Source organism: Elgaria multicarinata, chromosome 6, assembly GCF_023053635.1.
Source record: "Elgaria multicarinata webbii isolate HBS135686 ecotype San Diego chromosome 6, rElgMul1.1.pri, whole genome shotgun sequence".
Taxonomy (NCBI): Eukaryota; Metazoa; Chordata; class Lepidosauria; order Squamata; family Anguidae; genus Elgaria; species Elgaria multicarinata.
The window spans coordinates 37,186,071-37,202,510 of record NC_086176.1 but is presented as its reverse complement, the minus strand read 5'-3'; the positions used below and the strand labels follow the sequence as shown (position 1 = coordinate 37,202,510).

General features: G+C 40.1%; 1 protein-coding gene across 3 annotated transcripts in view; it reads left to right on the top strand.

The window, feature by feature from the left end:
- The window catches only part of CCDC171 (coiled-coil domain containing 171), a 210,964-nt gene that overhangs the window by 175,172 nt on the left and 19,352 nt on the right, over positions 1-16,440 (top strand). For all 3 annotated transcript variants that reach the window (XM_063129238.1, XM_063129237.1, XM_063129239.1), the window contains one exon: positions 10,226-10,458. In XM_063129238.1, the coding sequence (XP_062985308.1) occupies positions 10,226-10,444 (219 nt within the window). In that variant the 3' untranslated portion in view covers positions 10,445-10,458. The remainder of the gene's footprint in view (positions 1-10,225; positions 10,459-16,440) is intronic.

The following is a 16,440-nucleotide window of genomic DNA, read 5'->3' as shown; positions in this document are numbered from 1 at the left end:
CTGGCAACAGCACTTCAGGATCTCTGACAGAGGTCTTTCCCAGACCCTGCAACCTGATCCTTTTAATGGGAGATGCCAGAGACTGAACCTGGGAGCTTCTGCATGCAAAGCATTGATCTACTTCTGAGCTATGGTCCCTCCCTCTTCATTACTGTAAATTCACTTTTTGATTGGGTTGCTTGTGAATGTAATTTTTTTAAAGCAGCCAAGTAAGGAGTCTGTATTTATAGTTGAAATCTAACCTTGGGATTAGAAGCAACCTTGACAGAATCAGAAGAGTTCAACCCACAGCAAAATTAGTTCTCATTCTCTCTCCCTCTTTTTTTTAGATTTGCTGTCTTCTCTGCTAAGGTTGCTGCTTAAAATTGGTTGATGGCTGTGGCTTGGAAGAAGCACCTTTAAGTGAATTAGTGTATAATGTTAATATTGGATGTTTTACTGTACCATTATTTTATAATGATCAGGGTTTTTTTTTACAAGCCACTGAAAGGACTTTGGTCCTGAGAAGTGGAACAGATATCTTTAAAATATTTCATTTTCATTTCATTTATTACATTTCCATACCGCCCAGTAGCTGAAGCTCTCTGGGTGGTTTACAAAGATTAAAAGCTTTTAAAAGCATTATAAAAAGCATTTATATACAAATATATAAACAGCATACATATATCTAAAACAATTTTTAAACAATCGACAATAAGAAAAATCCAGAACGTGATTAAAATCTCATCATATGCTGCCAAATGCCTGAGAGAAGAGGAAGGTCTTAACCTGGTGCCAAAAATATAACAATTTTGGTGTCGGGGAGATCATTCCATAATTGGGGTGGGGTGGGGTGGGGACACTACTGAGAAGGCCCTTTCCCATGTTGCCACTTTCTGAGCCTACCTCGGAGGAGACACCTCAAGGAGGACCTTAGATGATGAACGTAGTATGTGGGTAGGTTCATGCTGGGAACGGAACTCCATTAGGTAAAGCAGTCCTGAATCAGGCTTGGAAACATGCAAGCAGTTAGTGTAAGTAGGGCAGAATTGGTGTCATATGTTCAGATCTTCTTGTCTCTGTTCTCAGTCTGGCTGGCACAGTTTGCACAAGCTGCAGCTTCTGAACCATCTTGAAAGGCAGTCCCATGTAGAGCACATTGTAATAATCTAACTTGCATAGTAATAATAATAATAATCTAAATATAACAACAACAAGAACAACAACTCCTGTGTAATGATGCAAAGACCTCAGCCATAGATCCAAGACGTTTCTATCATGCAAAGGTGAAATAGAATTGTCTTTCTACTGAAAATCAAAGTGTTTCCCCCCCACACCAATTTTGAAGTGTTGCATTAAGACTGGAGAGCTTGTGTAGGACAGTGGTTAGATTGTTGGCCTAGGACCAGAAAAGCCTGGATCCAGGGTGGTTCTGGGGTTAAAATGGAGCAACATGGAGAGCCATGTAAACTACTTTGAGCTCCTTGGAGAAGACCTATATTATAAATGTAATAAATAGACTAAAAATAATGTTTTGTTTTCTAAGGCACCACCTATTTTCCTTATCCATCACCATCCTTAAATCATTTGTATACATTTTAATATTTTCTTTCTCTTGAGTATTCCGAATACTGGCTTTACATCTATACCAAAGAACAAAAATCCATTAATTTATTTTTAAAATGTTGAATAACTTAGGATGAGTTTGGTATGCAGAAAATATTGATTTCTACTTGGTTAGTGCCTTTTGGTTTCAGTGATCATTTCAGGAAAAGTGATTTTCCAGAGCCAGTACCAATCTGCAGTGGATGACTGTATATACAATAGTTTTTGTTGAATTATTAGATTTTTATTTAGGTGCAGCCAGAAGTATAACTGTATATATAAATGAGGCCAGAAACAATAGACGCCGTAACCCTAGCTCACCCACACTCAAGTTGTTTATAACTGATAAGCTTGATTTCTTGCCCAGTTAGCATAATTTGAAGCTTGCATGCATGTTAGACATCAACTGAAATTGAGCCTAAAGTATGACCTTTTCCCCTCCTGGTTATTCATATATCAATTAGGGTGTTATTTTTTTCTTCTTCTTAGCAGTGTCTTTTCAAAATAAATTCACTTTTCTGGCTAATTTCTGATTTTATAAAACTCACACGTGATTGTTATTACTCTTGTAATGTTTACACCAGGATAATCCTGGCTGTCTGAAGGTCAGTACAGCTACACTAAGCCAAACTCTGTGAGTATAAAATCTGAATCAAGCTGAAATATATTTTAATATTTTAACTTTTTATGTTTGACAGCATTCTCAGGTATATCCAACAGATTTAGAGATTCTGTTTCCTCTCCCCTCCTCCCCACCCCACAGCCCTCAGATTAACATTTTGGATGAAATCTCTTGCTACTAGCTAGTTCCTGCTATTGTCCTTCTAGTTATTTCACATAGAACAAAACGGTGGAGTTCCTGTTGATGTTGTTTTACTGTTTCAGGTGCTTTTGCAAAGGAGAAATCTACTGAATTTCTACACCCTTTTTGGTAGATTTTTTTTAAAAAAGCTGTGCACTTTGAATCCAACTAAATGTATGGCCAGTTTAAAACACACACAATAAAATAAAGATGGGTGAACCGCAAACATGTTGAATTTGGATAGTGCATTTAGTGTTTGAACAGCTATTTTGAAGAGTATCTGAAATCCCAGCAGGCCGTTTCTTTAGAAATGCCATGTTGTCATCACATCAAGAAGTGTTATCTCCATAGAACAGCAGTTTATCAAGGGTACAGTATAATGATCATTGCTCTTTTTCCCCAGAGAGGGCTTTTTACAAGATGGCATAGTTCTGATATGGAATAACTGCTAAATATTCGTAGTTTGAGCAATGAAGGCAGACTTGCTCTTTTGTCGAGGGCATGGGATGATAGTATGTATAAGCATGTATACCTTATAATCTTATAGCACTGGATGAAAGATGTTTTGAATATGTCTGCAACCCACAGCCTGCTTATTGTGGAATAGCTTCATTGACTAGAATGAAAGTATTCAGAAGTAAATAAGCCGTAAATTGCAGTTTGGGTCTGTGATCCTTTACAAGTGATGCAGTGCTTACTTTTTCCCTCTGAAGGGGGTGGGGGTGGGGGTTCGTAGCATTTCTTCTCTTCTCCCCTCACTCATCAACAGTTTTTCAGTAGAAACCTGTGGCATAGGTGACTTCACTCTTTGAAAACTCTATGACTGGCCCAAAGTCACCCAGTGGGTTTCCATGGCCAAGTGGAGACTAAAACCTAGATCTCCCGACTCCTAGACCAACACTGTACCCACTACACTGGGTCTCTTTAGCTGCTTACACACACATACACCCATGCTCCCTCCCGAATGTTGCCTCGATTCTCAAAGCCATCCTTCCCGCTCCAGCTCTCACCTCCAGCCACTGTCCCATTTGTGAAGTCGGTTTTCCAAGCCCTTCTGTTATCTCCGGCCGTGTGTCGGAGATAACAGAAAAGAGAGTGGGGGCTCTAAACCCTTAAGAGTTTGCAGGGATGGGAGGAAATTTCATACACAGATTCCCCTCATTGGGAAGCACCATGCTCACAACTACAACCCTGTGCAAGCTAAACATACTTCTCACCAAAAAAAAAGGGGGGGGGGTTGGTAGCTCTAAATCCTTGAAAGGTTGCAGGAATGGGAGGAAATTCCACACATAGGTTCCCCTCATGGAGAGGCACCAGATACATAGTGAGAACCCTGCACATCTATGCAGTGCAATCTGTTGCTAGGCAGATCTTGGAAACAGATCGCCCGAATGGAGCAGAGCGGCAGCTATGCTTATGACTGCTCTTGCCAAGCAACTTTTTAGTTGAGCAACTTAACTCACTCTGCGCGACAGACTACACACTAACCCATGATGGGTAAAACAACTCTTACTGCAGACTGTGGGTTATCAGGGTGGCTTATTGGGGGAATATAAGCCACCATGAGTGGGAAAAGAGCTCACTGATGACATGCTAAGTCATCATGAGTTTAATAAACTAATGTTGCTTATTTAACCCATCGTTGGTTAACGTGTCATCCAAACCCAGTCTTTATCTGTATCACATGTTACAGGTATATAATCTGCCCTTTTATAGTTTTCATGATGTGTGGATCTATATGCTTCAATATATAACGTACTGTGCTTCCATAGGGTATCAAGTGCTATATGTGTGCCTGGAGAAACCTAATAAAAAACCCGGGGTGGGTGGGTGAATAATCAAGAAAGAGAAAAGAAAAGAAAGAAATCTCAGTAGGGTTCTCAGGTTAAAACAGGTGCTGAATAACCAAATTTTAAATCTTTTCCTAATGCCCTTAAAAGATTTACACTCCATTTGCTTTCTTTGATACACCCTTTTAGGAATACTCAGTATTTTAAATTAAAATACTACCTCCTGTTTGAAGGAGTATGTAATAGAGTTAATCATCTAAATGTCTAATGATTTTTCTGTAGTAAGAATGCTGGATCATAAAGACACTATAATTGCACCTAGCCCTTTTCCCTCTCTATCATAAAATGTTTCTGTTGGAAATAATGACTTTGATTCTCTCTTCCTCTTCTTTTTTGGCCCGCATTCCTCTTGCTAATGCAGTTTATCATCAGCAAAGATTTTTAATCTGTATATTTTTAATCAGATTCCTCTGATGATCGAATTTGGATTTCCTGCTTTAAAAAGAAAAAGAAGCTTCCTTCAAAAAAATAAAATGCACCTTGGAGTAATGCATCTTTGCCAATCCCAGATTTCTGTGCCCGGTTTGATAAATGGTTGTGTGACTAGGATTTAGTAAATGACTAAATCCTAGTCACACAACTTCTGAGCAAACTGGCAAGAAGGAAGGTAGTTAAGCATCTCGCTGTGCGTGAGCAGTTAGAGGGCAGGCAGGCTCCGTGCACCTTGACCACCTATTATGAAGCTTTTTGCTGCAATGTCAAGTGAAAGCAAGTTAATTGGGTGAAGCTGTAGAGCATGTTAGGGGCATGGTAAAGGGATGCTGTCTGACAGCTGAATGTCAGCAAAAGCTACTCAAGTGTGGCTGAGAGACAGAGACCTGTCACAAAGTTCACGCGGGCTGCAGCACAGTTAGGGAGCTGAAATGTGGTTCGGTCTCACTTTCTCCCTCATTGCATTCAAGCACCTTAAGATTTCACACTGTATGTGTCAACCCTTGTTCTCTAAGCTGTTTTCTCCTAACCCTTCTGAATTCAAATGATTGGACAAAAAGATGCTAATGTCTGGCAAAGTGAATGTAAATATAGTCTTTCTCCCTCTTTCTCCCCCTTCCTCTTTCTGCCAGAGCACAGATCTGCATTGGGCTCCAGGACTCTGACAAAAATTAGACTACCAGGAGCGGTAAAGGGGTTCCAATTCTGGCAATTAAAAGTGTTGACTAATCAGTGCTTTTTGTCAACGTAGGGAAACTTTCCCTGTATGGCCATTCAAGAAGTGAACCTACTGCAGAGGTTATGCAAACATGTCGTTTCTGGTCATGCAAACTCCTTTTTATTTCCTTTTCTTTGACACCCACTCTCCATCCAGCAATTGAAGTAAAGATGGCAATTGGAAAAACAACTACCTATAAAACGAAATAGTGAAAAGCTGTGGGAAAGTGCACACATTAGAACGAGGTTTGCCTGCATTTAGGGCCAGCTTTAGTTAGATTGTAAATGGGCACTGGAGTCACAGAAACAGAATACTTAAGTCAAATGGAAAAAAGAAAGAGGAAAACGGCGTCAGTCTTTTCAGCTTAATGTTTTTAATGCTTTATTTATTTATTATAAAATGTATATACTGCTTCACATCAAGAGATGTCAGAGTGATGCACAATGAATTAAAATACAAGATACCAAAGAAAGAAAAAATACAATAAAATTTTTTTAAACCACCCAGAGAGCTTCGGCTATGGGGCGGTATAGAAATGCAATAAATAAATAAAAGCAGAAATGTCAATAAAACAGCGGTTGGAATTTTGTCATTAGTCAGGAAATACTTGCCTGAAGCAAAGTAACATAGGTACATGCTTGCTCTCAGTTGGAAGGGCATTCCATAGGGTGGGAGCTGCCATACTAAAGGCCGTACTCCTGGTGATTGGTGGATCTCTCTGACCCATGCGGGATCACCAGGAGTGCCGCTTCAAAACACCTCAGTGAGTGCTTACAGTGAACATAAGTGGAGTATTACTCTGTGAAAATAAGCCAGTGTGGTGTAGTGGTTAGAGTGTTGGACTGGGACTCGGGAATTCTGGGTTTTAGTCCTCATGCAGCCATGATGCTCACTGGTTGACTCTGGGCCAGTCACTGACTTTCAGCCTAACCTTCCTCACAGTGTTCTTATGTGGGTAAAATGGAGAGGAGGAGGATCATGTACACCACCTTGGACTCTTTGGAGGAAAAGAGGGATATAAATGTAACAAACAAATAAACAATAATAAAGTAGTACATGCTTGAGATACTTGACAGTGGAGGCTTAATAACAGTAATATGTTGCATTAAAACTCAGGGAATGTTCAAGAGTATATGGACGAAATCCAACAAGGGTTTCTATCTGTAGTTAAGAGCTTGACAAGCACCTTTACTGTTCTCAATCGCAAACTGGAGAACGTCTCCCAGACCTTCCTGGCCAGCAGTCAAGAGGGATGCAAGCAAGAGGAAAGGTGGAGGAAGATCCTGGGAGAGTGGATTCTTGACCTGCAGGGTAGTTGAGCAAGGTGCTGAATCATAAAAAAGCCTGGCTATGGATGTTGTGTATGTACGAGTGTGTGTGGAATTCAACCACAGTAGCCAGATTCCCAACCACACAGAATAAATACATTAAACTGACTTGTATGGTTCTTGTGGGATTTGGAAGTTTTTATTTCTGAGAGTATACTTCATTCAGGAATTTGTAGAAATCCAATCCAATCCAATCACATCCTTTACAATAATATGAAATTGCATCTCTCTCTCTCTCTCTCTCTCTCTCTCTCTCTCTCTCTCTCTCACACACACACACACACACACACACACACACACACACTCTCTCTCTCTCCCCCTCCCTCCCTATTCAGGTGTTCTATATCCGAAAATACGAAATGTGTAGGGGAGGGTGTGTGTGGTTCATCACCCTCTGCTTGTGGAGGGCAACTTTGTGAAGAGGAGAGCCTTCTGTTCTGTAGCTGTGGAGAACATTGATTTCCCAGCATTCTCAATAGTATGGAAAACCTACACAGGTACAGGATACTCTCTTCTTGACAAACGTGCCCTCCACGAGTAGAGGGTGATGAATGAAGCAGGTGGGGCTTGCACCATTCCTCTCTTCATGTGTTAAGTATTCTCTCTCTCTCTCTCTCTCTCTCTCTCTCTCTCTCTCTCTCAAATACATATTAATTTTTGGAACCCATTTGGAAATTCCAACGTGTATATGAGATCAGTGTCGACCTGAAGTGGAGGCCAAATAGCATTTTAATAAGTCTAGCGGAACCATTTGGGCACCTGTTTCCTTCCTCTATCCCACCTTCCTGCTGTCCTTGTGCTGCATGGCGATAGCCTTTGGAAAGACTTCCCAGTCCCAAGAGCCACCACTCAGCAGCTCCTCATGTCTTCCATAGTGTGTCAGGACAATGCATTGGCAGGGGAAAGGAAGGGAAAAGCCCATCTCCCTGCTGCCGTGCCCCTCACATGCAGATACATAAAGGGAAAAACAGGAACGGTGCTTTGGGGCTGGCAGTGGGGTGGGCTGAAGCGAAAAACCCTTCCCCAGCCCAGATATTGAACCAAGGCAGACAAGAATGTGGAGCCTGTGGGGTTCTAAAAGCTCACCTCTCCTTCCAGGTAGCCTCTTAAGAACATCAGGGATTCCTTTGCAAGCCAAGCTAGGACAAGCATCCCTAGCCATTCAGGTGCCCCCTGGCTGCTGGTTTTGCTGAAACAGACTGACCCGGCCACCTCTCTGGTAACTGTTTATCACTAAATACAATTGTACATGCCCAGGGCTCTTGTTTCAAACGAATAAACACGTTTGAAAATAACCACTGTAACACATTTACAGTTGAGTTTATTGTTGGTGTTCCTGCACAGCCAGCTTTAAGTGTGCCAGTATTGCAATCTGCCAAAGAGGGGTGGAGAGAAATGATACTGAGGAAATAATCTGATACACCCAGACACATATTTATAGGCAAAGGCCCTATTAGCTTGAGTTATTTTAAATTAAGCTGCACTTTCAGGGGATCCCCACCCACCCCCATTTGATTTAAATACATAAAATAGATTAGAATCAAAATAGTTCAGGTTATTAGCAGCGAAACCTTTTCCAGCATCAGTCAAGGCTACTGTAGCAATCTGATTTCCATTCCATTTGTTGGATGTTATTCTACTCTGGCTTCCTATGAGGTGCAGCCTGGGCCTGAGAACTGAAACAGACCTGACCAATCGCCCCCCTCCCACCACCTCCGCCAAACGCTGAAGCCTTTTTCCTGTAACAGTCTATTGACTAGCTGCCAATCATTAAGTTTCATACTTTTTTGTGCAACTCTCCAAGGAAACCTGGGTGTTTTTTTTCACCCCCTTGCTTGGGTTTTTGAGGTTGTTTTCCTTTTTAGAAACGGCTAGATTTTGAGGAAAATAAAATACGAGCAATGTAAGTGTCTTTTAACCAGCATGTTAATTTGAATTGGGGGAAATGTTAGTAACAGATATGTAAGACAAGCTGTCCTTTACACACACATATTTTATTAACTACATTTATTTAGACAACATGTTTCTCTTTAAAAATCACAATTTATCCTTGTCTTTATAGTAGACTTTAAAATACAGCACACATTTTCACATAGGATCATACCTCCCTGTCTGAAGTAAGCCATGAAAATCCTGATTTTCCATTGTTTCTGCGAGATCCTATGTAAATATTCTGATAATTAAAACTTCCCAATTAAAATAATATATGGCAAAACTGCAAATAATTTAAATCAATGTGGTTATTAATGAATACAACACAGTTTTATTATTATCCAGGCTACAGTACATTGGGTATAGTGGGACTAAATCCAGTAGTGCTGAAGATTACAAGTTTGTGGTCTACTGTCTAGCTCATCTTCACAATCCAGACCCTTTGTAGAATTGAAAGAATGACTACTTTTTAAATATCTCTTTGGAGTAAGCATTTGGACTTGCTACCATATTGGTGGTTCTTAAAGGTCCATCTTTTCAACCAGCTACAAGATAAGCTTTGTGTTGTATCAAGAAATCAAAGCGCCAACATCAAAGAAAATTGCTGAACTAGGTGTTAGATGCAGCCATTGATTTTTTCTTCTCCCCAGTAGCAGTAATGGGAATGGGGGAGGGGGAGCACTAAAAATACTGAAGCATACAGTAGCAGCATTCCAAGTACTCCCTTATAGTAACTTTTATTCTTTTACTGAACCTTGTATATGGTACACTTAAAGTTCACCAAATGCACAACGTGGCATTTTGACACTAGCGGTTAATACAGTACACGTGTCTGCAGTGAATCATATTTTACATGAAGTTGTGTTTGATAGCTTTGGTGATAATGGTGAGGTGTGTGTATGTTTTTGTGTGAATACACATTTTAAAGCTACAGAGCCTAACCATGCATTGTTCAAGAATACCTGATTTGGAATTTTTGGCTGGGTTTCTAGATATTGCTAAACAGGGATTATATTTCCAAATAATGTCTTTTAGATAGTGTGAACAAGCCTTTACTTCTGCACTACTCTGTCCTGTTCAGGTGAAAGGTAGTTATTGTTCACCTTTAATATTTTCAATATAGAGAATGAGAGAAACAGTTTGAAACTGGAATTAACACAATTATTCCCGGTGTTAAGCTTTTTGTGAAAACAGCATATGCTTTTCGATACTATTTCTAGGATTTATTTTTAAATGTGAGAAATCATGAACTCAGAAATTTTTTTATGTGATCGTACGCTCCTCTATAAGAAGCTGTTGCCATTGTGTGTGAAAACAGGAATAGTGGTCAAAAATATATCCTTAGAAGTATCATAAGGCAAAACGAGATGTTGATGTTAAGGGGTGCAATCCATAATCTCTTTTAGATCCCGTTTAAATTAATGGAGCTTAAACCTTCTTAACTGCATTGAGCTGTGGCTAATATTACTGTAGACTTAAGCATATTAGACATTATTTCTGCTGGGGTTTTTTTAAATTAATTGACTTATGGCTAATGTGTGTGTGTGTTATTTTTTCCTTTTTCTTATTTTTTCTTCAGGAGTCACAAAACACTTTGAGCATCCCTCCAGCTTCGAGATCGTTACCTGAGATGGACCAGAGTTGCATCCCAAATTTTTTGCCGCTGAAGGCTGAATCAGATTGTGATGCCTCATTCTCCTTCATACACAATAGACCTCATTCGCAAGCTTCTTCATCCTATTCCTCGAACCTAAATATCACAGCCACCACTAAACGAGCTATGCAAAATGGGTGTTAGGATTTGCTATTTTTGTAAGCGTTTTTTTAAAAATAATAATAATAATAATTAAAATCCTATTTTATTAGGCTGTTTTTAACCTTTGAATTGTAGTTCAGTCTCTATGCATTTCTGTGGCATTAATTTTGCATTATTCACTACAGGGATACGGGTGGTGGAAGGGGGCCCGTTCATACATGCCTGCACATTACCCTCCCAGCATAGTGAAACAATCCATTTTTTTTAAAAAAAGTTTTTATTTATCATGGTAGCTCATTTTTATGTAATATATTTTTAAATGTTAAAGAATGACACATTTTGGGTAATTTTCCTCAGACTTTAAAAAAAATCAATAAGCCATTTTAGTCTCTATCTATCAAAGTTGTTTCATACTTGTCTATTTTAAAACAGGGCTGCAATACTTTAATAGGATTGAGAGAGCTATTTGAAATGTATGCCAATGATTCCTGTCATTTCATGGCAGCCCTGCCATGGTTCACTGAGCCCCCTCTTCTCTCTTGTCAGCTCAACTGAAGACAAGCATTTAGTTGCAAACTTTAAGCAGGTTGTGCAAAACAGAAATGATGTGACTGCTTCTCCTCCTGCACAATAATGTCACTCCTGGTCAATGTGAGAAGGTCAGGTTGCTCCTTGTAAAGCTACATGATACCACTTGCCCGTTTGAACAAGTTAAGTTAAGTGTGGAATCTGGTCCCTGCAGGCATTGCAAACTCATCCTTTTATCAAGTCTGTGTTTGATAAGGAAGTAGAAACAATTGTGTAGGGAGGATTTTTAGATGATATGTTTATGTACTTTTATAAGGGCAGTTCCCAAACCAGTGTTGCAGGTAATAAATTTAGTTTGAGCTGCAAGACTTGAAAGTAATGGCTGTTCTGACCTTCAAAATAGGCTCCTTTTTTGCTGTTGTTGTTGGTAGGACCCAAGAGTGACGCCCATCTTTGATGCTGACAGAATTTAAAGCAAGGCCATTGCCCTGCATTTTCTGCCTTGTAGCACACAAAAGTAAAATTGTATGTCAGGCCGAGATGTCGGGGAGCTGACAAGATGCCCCAGTGACATTTCAGCTGGAAAGAGCAAGTGTCTTGCAACCAAGTGGTCAAATATCAAATAATAGGTCAAGCAGGAAGGAGCTGAGTTCTAACCACAAAGAGGTTTCTGGTAACTTACTTGACAAGCTTTTGGGCGCTTTGTGGCTTGACAAAGTGATGTTCTGTTGGGTATCGCTAGACAGACTGTTCTTTATCGCCTTCAGAAGATCAGACATTGACATTGATTAAACTCTTTAACCCTTAAAGGTTAAATCCTAGCTGTATGCGTCATTGTGAGTAAAGAACAAAAGAAAATTTGTAATATATACCATTTGTTATGGTATTAATCACCCCAACTCCCCAGCGCCATTAACATTTGATGTGTGATGTAGTTTTTGACAGGGATATTGAATGCAAAATCTATATGTTAGATTGCTTCTCATTATGGATCAGGGATACATTAGAAAAATAACATTGCGCTTTATGGAATTTGTAATTTCTTGTGCTTTGATAAGAGCATTGTTTGATTCCCTGGGTCCTGACTACCAACACTTTTCTTTGTTCTTTTGCCCTAGAAGATAAAATTTGCATATGTAATACACCTACCACTATAAGTAAAATCATGCAAATTTCCAAGAAATGTACTCCAAAACCACTCTGTAGAACTTTGAAAAAGTTCAAGTACTTTTTATACCTGGTTTACAAAAGTGGTTGCACATGTGCATTTGCAACTGTATTCATTTAAAAATGAACAAGCACGGGTTTTTGAAAGTCTCGTCTCATTATGTGTTTTTTGTAGATTATTTAAAGCAAAGGTTTCTTTTGTAAAATATTCTTATTTTTATTTCTCCTGAAACTGACAGTTGTTACCAAAAGAAGAAGAAAAGGATATTGTACATTAATTTCAAACATGGTCAATTGTCTTATCCACATGTTGCTTCCTTTTGTGCTTTGCTTCTTAAAAATGAAGTGATCATTGGTAACATTATAATACCATATGGCCCAGCATTTTGCTAGTTATAGAGTATATGCTTTGTAATACTGAATACATCCCCATTCCCCACAAGATAATTGGAGATGGAGGTCAATTTTAAGACTTGCTTGTCACCACTGCATGTGATTAGAGAAGTCGATGCAAAATGAATGTACAAACTCACCACTAAGACTTGATGCACCTGCAAATGGGTTTTTGGAATAGGCTGGCTACCCTAACATGTCTGTAGCATTGCAAATAGATGTTTAGGATTAGGGTGTGGTATTTTGTTTTTGAAAAAAAATCTGACGCTTACCCCATATTCAAGTCATCAGTGATGAAAGTCCAGAACACTTAAAAATTGCTTTATCTTCTCAACAAGATTGAGCAAACATAACAAATTTAAATGTCACTCATTGGAAATAAGCATTATTATTTCTGTAGGGTTTTGTGTATGTATGTATATATATAACTTACATCACACTTTTTCAACATAAAATTTATATATCCCAAAGAAAATTTATATATTCTGGAGGGCAGCACATTGGGGAAGGCTATTATATATTATAGCTGTCATAATTAGAGGGCCCCCCCAATTATGTTTTTAAGGATAGGATTGTTGGTGGCTAGTTGCTGGACACAGGTTACTGATGGCTCAAGAGGAATAGTCTGAAAATACCTTGGTTGGCCTTGCTCATACTGTGTCGGATCTAATGTTCCTATGAATGGATGTCTGCTCATGGGACACTTACTGGAAGAATGGTGATGTGGGGAAGAGATTTTCTTCACCAATATCTCATGTGTCCCATCCCCCTCCCCCGGCCAGGGACCCTGCAGAACAGTATGGGAGGTAGCATGGTGGTGGGGAGGCTGCAGTGAAAAAGAGGAATTGGCAAAAATGGCTACTTCCTTTAGTGGGAGCCTCAGCTGGGAACCCAGTTCTTTTTTGGGGGTGTTCAGTGGAGTTCCGTGGCGCGGACCACTCACTTTGCGTCTGCAAGCCAAGCTGTGGGGTGTTCCCTGAACTCTGGGGACTTTTTTTACACCTATTGTTTTGGGAAGGTTTTGCCATTTGTGCATATTTCTGAGCAATTTGTGCAAATTATGTAAATGTGGCCATGATTTGCACTAATTGCTCAAATATGCGCAAATTGCAGAGCTTCCCCCCCCCCCCAACATGTGCAGAATTCCCAGAAAATCTGCGAACTGGTCCAACTCGCTGTAGATTAAGTCAGATGCTGCAGCAGAAACCCAAATGAAGTCCAGGGGGACCAAGCACAGGAAAACACGTTGAATTCCACCCCCTAAACAGATTTCTCCAAAATCCTTAGATTTCAGCTCCTTCGGCAAACAGGAGTCCCTCCAACCCACTACATTTGATTGCCTTTCTGGCTTTCTCAGTTACATTATATGGAAATGTAAATCTTGCTTCAAATCATGTTCCTGACAGGGCAAACCTGTACATGTCCACACAGAAGTAAAACCCGCTGACTAAGTGGCCATAGGGAAGTCGATATAGGATTGTTCCCAAATAAGTGGCTTTAGGATTGCACTATAAATCTTGCTTCTGGAGGTTTTGATGCTTTCTTGTGATTTTGGTGGTTATTTTTTTAAAAAAACACAGACACCCTAGTTGTTAAATTTATCTATTATAAGAAGTCCCATTTAATGAAGGTCAAGAGATTGTACCACTTCACCATCCATGCCCTTAAATATTAGAAACTGTCTGCTATGTTTAGTGAGGCTTATTCCCAGACAAGTGTGCATACAATTACAGCCTTAGAGCTGCATTCTGTGTCACCACTCAGTTTTTGTTGTTCTTTCAAGAGCAGTTATTGGTCCATTATTGTACAGTGCTATTTTATTGCTCTGGGACAGCTTGCATAGCTGATCCTCATATGTCAATCAAACAAGCACACTGTAGTCATTAGGAATATCCATGCACTCTGTATAATCCTTTGTGACATTGAGTTATAACTTGGATGAAAATATTCATCCATACTTTTTTTCTTTTTGGCAAGAAAAATGTTCCAGGGTTTTGTGTGTGTGTTTTCATTGTGACAGTAATGTAGGTTATGTATTCCATCATCCAAAAATGTGTTACGTGTAAAAAAAAATGCATACGGTGAAACAGAGCAGATTTAAAAACACCTTCTCATGAAAAATAGCCAAGAAACGTTTTTGGTTCCAGAAGACAAATTTCTCTCCCACAGTTTATTCATGCATGTTTACTTTTTCTTCTGCAGTTCTTCTATTAGTTTAACTCTGAAAAGTGTCTGATGTAAAAGGGGAGACATCGAATCATAGAATAGTAGAGTCGAGTCCAACCCCTTGCTGAATGGAGGAATCCACATTAAAGCATACCTGACAGATGACTGTCCAGCTGCCTCTTGAAGGCCTCTAGTGTGGGAGAGCCCATGACCTCCCTAGGTAATTGGTTCCATTGTCATACTGCTCTCACAGTCAGGAAGTTTTTCCTGATGTCCAGCTGGAATCTGGCTTCCTGTAACTTGAGCCCAGTATTCCCTGTCCTGCACCCTGGGACGATCGAGAAGAGATCCTGGCCCTCCTCTGTGTGACAACATTTCAAGTACTTGAAGAGTGTTATCATGTCTCCCTTCAGTCTGCTCTTCTCCAGGCTAAACGTTTTTTGAGGTGATTGTTTCTTTGTTCACTTGTTTAAGAAATCAGCACAACTGCAGAAATGGATATTCTCCCCATTGCACAGGATTACAGAACCAAATCCGTATGCACTGGAGTCCCGATCTGGCTAATCAACATTCCCCAGAGGGCCACATCCTCCTCCCATGGTCCCATTTCCTCCGACTGCTGATTATTTGGTGGTTTCCTGGCTCTTGCGCACTCCCCACCCACCCCCCAATTCGAAAAGATTGAAAGGTTAAGACTTACTGGCAGTGAGAGCTTTAATCTAAATTATGCTGATATTTTTGGCATTTTGGCCCTGCCCCCTTTTGCGTTCTCTGAAACTGAATGAGGCTGTGAGGCCAGATGATGTTCAACAGCCCTGCCACTGCCAGAAGCTGTCTGCTATGTGAGGCTCAGTGTGCATAGGATTGCAGCCTTAGAGCAGCATTCTATGTCACTGCTCGTGCAGGGGACTTCCCTCCCTCTTCTTACCTCTCCACAATGGCTATATGGGAATTGCAGTCCAACACAACTGAAAGGCACCAGGTTAGGAAAGCACCATTGCAACCTGATTGTTCACCTGACTCTCATTCCAGCCCAGACAATGGTGGTAGTGAGGAGGAGCAGTAGATGCTGCTTCCTACTGGCGCTCTGCCTTTCAAGTAAGTAAGTGAGAAAAGGGAAGAGGAGTAATAGCAGCTGGTGACAATGATGGTGAGAGGTTTGACTCACTAAAGGACAGGATCCATTGATGGTGTCTTGCCAAAGGCCCCTAACAAACCTGTACTGGCCACTTCGGGGAAAGCTGGCATATGGATACAAAGGAAGTAGCTCTTCTGGATTTTTCTCCTGTGCTCAGTTCTAGAAACACTACTGGTTTTGTGCAGAGATGCTTCCCATCAGTATCCCATCAGTATTAGGTGGTTAACATTGATGAAATACTTGTCAGTCCATCGAACATTTGACATGATGGGCAGTAGAAGACAATGCAGGAGGGGACATCTTCCTATTCTTTCTGTATTTGCTTCTCAGAAATACAAATTACAGCCCAAAAGTTCTTCTATGCTTAGATTTTAACTGAAGGCAGAAAAGATCTTGGCCTTTTCATTTACTTCCATTTACTAAGAAATTTCTGATGAATGACATTTTTGAGGCCTTCCCAGCAGCAACCAGGTTCTGTAACTCACTCCTTATACACCCAACCATAAGACGCATGTGGCCATTTTCTGTCAGTAAAGGTGATCCATTTTTAAATAAAATCACATCCACCAAACATTTTTCAGGGAAATGATTTTACTCTCTATCTTCTGACAATGTGCCTTCTTATCCTAGCCACATCTTTACAGAA